The sequence below is a fragment of the Dipodomys ordii genome, unplaced genomic scaffold (genome assembly GCF_000151885.1).
Source record: "Dipodomys ordii isolate 6190 unplaced genomic scaffold, Dord_2.0 Scaffold170, whole genome shotgun sequence".
NCBI classification, from domain to species: domain Eukaryota; kingdom Metazoa; phylum Chordata; class Mammalia; order Rodentia; family Heteromyidae; genus Dipodomys; species Dipodomys ordii.
In genome coordinates this window covers 2,436,562-2,442,062 of record NW_012267386.1, presented here as the reverse complement: position 1 = coordinate 2,442,062, position 5,501 = coordinate 2,436,562, and the positions used below count along the sequence as shown (strand labels likewise).

The window sequence follows — 5,501 nt, the reverse complement described above, 5'->3', positions numbered from 1 at the left end:
GTCATGTTGAAAACGAACTTTACAACTTTGGTGGGGGGGGGTGGGAGGATTGATGCGGGCAGGGGAGGCTGGGAAGGATGTGAAGGGTAAACAAAGGAAGAGGCTGCAATGCTTGATAAGAAATGTACTCATTATCTTGCCCATGTAATTGTAACCCCTCTGTACAGTATGTTCACAAAAAATTAAAACAAAACAAAACAAAACAAATGTTAGAAACAATTGCAAGGAAGAAACCATTTGAGACCTTATCTTAGGGTTCATTTCGCCCAACATCAACTTATCTGACTGCTTCTGCTTGTCCCAGACATATACTAGTTATTGCAAATAAGGGAAACCATGGGACCTATGTTTCTTTGGGCTTGGCTTACTTCACTTAATATAATATTTTCCAAGTCTTTCCATTTCCTAAGAAATGGGGCAATGTCATTCTTTCTGATGGAGGCATAGAATTCCATTGTGTATATATACCACATTTAAGAATATTCTAAGATGTGCTTAGAACAATTTTTTAAATTTTTCTGTTGTCATCATAAGGTATAACCTCCCTTTGTACACAATGAGGTTACAGTTACATAAAAGTTACAGTTACATAAGAGTACATTTCGGGGCTGGGAAGGTGGCTCAGTGGTAGAGCACTTGCTTTGCATGCCTGAGGCCCTAGGTTCGATTCCTCAGCACCACATAAGCAAAAAGAAAAAAGCCAGAAGTGGCGCTGTGGCTCAAGCGGTAGAGTGCTAGCCTTGAGCTAAGAGCTGAGGGACAGCGTCCAGGCTCAGAGTTCAGGCCCAACGACCGGACCAAAAACAAAAACACAAACAAACAAAAAAGAGTACATTTCTTTTTGGACAATGTCAACCCTTCCCTCGCTCTATCCCAACCAAACCATCAAGGAGATGCTTCCTGGATGGTACCAGGCTGGGCAACAAATCAGGGACCCCAGACTGGACCCCAGACTACACCATCGTCTCTCTACTGCAGGAAGTAGCTCTAGAAGAAATGACATTCCGCCCATACCCCTCCCCCACCTGGCACCTCTATTTTTATTAAACAACAAAGCAGGGAATGTTAATATTATCCCCACCTTTGGTCCTCAGTTCCACCTAGACCTGAGCTCCTCCCTACCCTAGAGTTCCTGCTATACAGGTATGGTCACTCCCTGCCCACAGCACACACCCCCACCACACACACACATACCTTACCCACATTTACCTAACTTCTGCCCTCTTTTTCTCCCCAAACCTGCCTGCTACCTGAATAGGGGCAGGCGTCATGTGCTCCCTCTCCTGGGATGATAGGGCCCCTCTAATAAACCTTATAATAATCTTCCTCCTGTGCCTGCCTGCCTCTGTGTGGTCCCCTGGGATAGTCGCAAAGGATTCTTACAATGTCCGCCTATATTTTAGGTATAGCTTCTGCATATGAGAGAAAACATGTGCCACTGTCTCTTTGAGCTTGGCTTACCTTACTTAACATTTCCCTGCAAATGACATAATATTCTTTCTAATGGTTATATAAAATACCATTGTGTATAGATACCACATTTTTTGGATCCATTAATCTTGTTAGCCAAATGAGCTCCCTTCCTATAGCTTAGTATGCTCCTTCCCTTCTCCACAGCTTAGCATGGCCTTCCTAGGCAACACTAGGCCCATGTAGTAAAGGCAGTACATAATCAACTTCCAACCCCCTTTACCTTGGGATGGCACTTCTCTGGGGCAGCTACCACCATATAAGAAACAAGAGCCCTTTAGAGAGACCTTCAGGTTTGGGCAGTTGCAGGACCCTTATCTACTATTTGGACAGCAGCCATACATCCTAGTCCACCATGATGAAGCCCCTGGCCCACACGTTCACACTGGGGTCTCTGCCTCCTAGCCCCTTTTAGCCCCTCCTTAACCTAGGCTTTATAGGTCACCTCAGACAATAGCCGGTGCTTCTTCTCACTTTTCCTTTGTGAGGAGGAGTCTTGGAAGCCCCCTTTCCCACTTTGTTCTCTGTACTTGGATGTCTGCGTGGTTCTCTTGCAAAGTCTAATTAATCTTTCATTTAATCTTTCAAATCTACTGTAGAGCACCTGGACTGTTTGCAATGAACATGAATGTGCAAGTGTCTTATCTCTCATGATATTCTGGATAAAACACACTTTTTAAAGGACTCTTTTCATTCTGGTGAAACTCATTCATTAGTCAAGGGGTCAGATAGTCTAAATAGAGAGAAGTTTGTAAAAGGTTACCATGAATGGCAAATCTTTTTTTTTCTTTTGTGCCAATACTGAAACTTGAGTTTAAGACCTCAGGCTCATGCGCAAGGCTGGTGCTGCCCCACTGGAGCCACACCCTCACTCTGATCCTAAGCTGCACAGGCTAACTGAGCATTTTAAATTTTCTGAGGCTGAGGTAGAGATCTCTCTACTACAACTCAGCTCTCCAGGCTGAGCCAGACATTGCCAAATTGCAGAAAGGCCGGAGGGCTCTCACCAGCTCAATCACTTATATGACAATACTTTTTCTGGATTTAAAAAGAAACAAAAACAAAAGCACAAATAGCGAAAGACACAAAGTCAAAACTATATAAAAAACATAAAATTCTAATGCTTTTAACTAAATATAAGAATCAAACATAGGGATTTTAGTGAGGTAATTCTCTGTACTTACCTTAGAAAAGGAAAGTGTTGTATTCTGATACTGTGAGTGTACTTGAAAGAGAAGAAAAGTCACGTTGGTTGAAATATGACGCAAAATGGCCTCCTTGGGAAAAAGCCTGCTGAGCTCAAAGTATCTAAATTTCCCCACAGAAAATTCAAGAAAACCTACAATGATAAAAAAAAAAAACCCTTTCATTATATTACCATACCTCTGATAGGAAAGTATACCATAATACTGTATCATAATATAATGAAAAACCTTTCATTATAATATTATACTAATACATTATATTGATATAAAATGGCACAGTGTACATAATGATAGAGCATTACTACATAATAACATCATTATAATATCAATTTGTAGAAATCACATTCATAAACAAATTAAAATACTAATTTAACCTCAGCCAGAGACTGAGAGCAGTTTGAAGCAAACCTGGGCAAAAAAGTCAGAGACTCTTATCTACAATTAATCAGCAAAAAGCCAGAAGTGGAGGTATGGCTCAAGTATTAGAGTTGTAGCCTTCAGTGAAAAATCTAAGGGACAAGCACTTAGGCCCTGAGTTCAAGTCCAGTACCAACATAAACTAAATTTTTTAATGACTTATATTTAAATAACATATTCTTATGTACCAGCTCCCAAGAAAACAATTTTTCAACTATGTTTTTTCCTCTAAATTCGAATAGTCCATAACAATAAAAAACAAAAGTCGAGAGCCAGTGTCTCATGCTTGTAAGCCTAGCTACTCAGGAGGCTGAGATCTGAGGTTTGCAGTTCAAAGCCACCCTGGGTAGCAAAGTCCAGGCTAATCAGGATCCCACATCTAGGCCTACTCAAATTCCTTATGTAAAACAGGATAGAAAACATAAGTAGAATACTTATGCATTTTTCCTGCATACTTTAAATCATCTCTGGATTGCTTACATGTCCAATGTGTAAATAGTTGTTACAATGTGTTGCTTAGGAGAAAAACAAGGGAAAAGTCTACATCTTCAGTATGGTGCAGGTGGTTCTAATTATATATTTTTATTTATTTATTTTTTGTTGGTCATGGGACTTGAACTCTGGGCCTAAGTGCTGTCCCTCAGCTCTTCAGCTCAAGGCTAGTGCTCTACCACTTGAGCCACAGCACCACTTCCAGCTTTTTCTGTTATGTGGTGCTGAGGAATTGAAGCCTGGGACTCATGCTTGTGAGGCAAGCACTCTACCACTGAGCCAACTTCGCAGCCCCATATGTGTATGCCAGTACAGGGGACTGAACTCAAGAACTTGGGTGCTGTCCCTTGGCTTCTTTGCTCAAGAGTCCACTTGAGTCACACTTCCACTTCTGGCTTTTTAGAGGTTAACTGGAGGTAAGAGTCTCACAGACTTTCCTGCCCTAGCTGGCTTTGAACCACAATCCTCAGATCTCAGCCTCCTGAATAGCTAGGATTACAAGCATGAGCAACCAGCACTCCACTTCTAACCATTTTCAGTACATTGTCAATTGGTAGCACAATGCAAAAGAACCCACAGAGACAATTAGGGCTCACTCTCTACCTTTAGGAATTACACACCAGCAAGCACATGGATATAAATGTTAGACATAGACCCATTTGAGAGGTGTTAGATATAGCTTTTAATATCAAAGTTGATAACTCAGGGTACTTATCTAACAGGTGTGAGGCTTTGGGTTCCAGCCCTAGCACTGGGGAAAAAAAATAAATTAACTGCTCTTCCATTTAAAAGAAACTACTTCCTTAAACCAGGCATGGTGACCCAGGCCTGTAATCCTACTTAGGAAATAGAGGTTAAGAGTAAAAAAGTCCATGAGACTCTCATCTCCAATTAGCCTGCAAAAAGCTGGAAATGGAGGTATGACTCAAGTGGTAGAACACCATCCTTGGGTGAAAAAGCCAAATGAGAGCAGGAGGCCCCTGTATTCACACACACACACACACACACACACACACACACCACTTATAATTCAATTTTGTGTATATACTATAATTATGTAAACAAAAAAGTCATTATTCCAGTAGGGAAAAAAATTAATAGGAAATAAAATCATGCTGGGTTTTATGGCAGAGTATTCTAGAAAGTATATAGGTCAGGCAAAAATCTGTGAGGATTTTGCTGGGAGAGTTAAACAGATGACCTTTGACCATAAATGGTTAAACTGTACCTAAGAAGCCTTATTCCAGTCTAAGAAATTCAGAGGTAAAAGCAAACAGCTAATTTGAGAATACCTAATAACCAGGACCACCATCAGAATCTCTAATTCTGACTTCTTTAAGAAATATACCTGGGCTAGGCATAATGGTTTACGCCTATAATTCCAGCTACTTGATGGTGGAGATCAGGAGAATCAAAGTTCAACACCAGCCAGGACAAAAAAAGTTATTGTGATCTCATCTCAACAAACTGGATATGACAAGATTCCACACCTGCAATCTCAACAAAGTGAGAAGCATAAAAAGGAAGCCCACAGTCCAAAGTGATATAAACAGGAAGATAACAGTCCAAGGCCAGTTTGAATAAAACACAAAACTCTATCTGAAAAATAACTACAGTAAAAAGGACTAGAGGGGTACCTTAAGTGGTAAAGCCAACAGTAGTACCAAAACAACAGCATTGGGGTGGGGGTGGAGGGAACGAGACACATTTTAGTGACAGAGTATTCATAATATTACCACAATTCTTCAGGAAAATAATGCCCCCCACACACACACCTCTCCTCCAAAATGCCACACACACACACACCTCTCCTCTCCTCCATAATGCCACACACACACACACACACACACACACACACACACACACACACACACACACACACACACACACACACACACACACACACACACACACACA

At 41.1% G+C, this 5,501-nt stretch overlaps 1 protein-coding gene across 1 annotated transcript in view; it reads right to left on the bottom strand.

Moving 5' to 3' along the window:
* Tm7sf3 (transmembrane 7 superfamily member 3) overlaps positions 1-5,501 on the bottom strand; it is a 61,028-nt gene that overhangs the window by 48,868 nt on the left and 6,659 nt on the right. Inside the window, exon 2 of the mRNA XM_013033479.1 lies at positions 2,655-2,809. Within this exon, the coding sequence (XP_012888933.1) occupies positions 2,655-2,809 (155 nt within the window). The remainder of the gene's footprint in view (positions 1-2,654; positions 2,810-5,501) is intronic.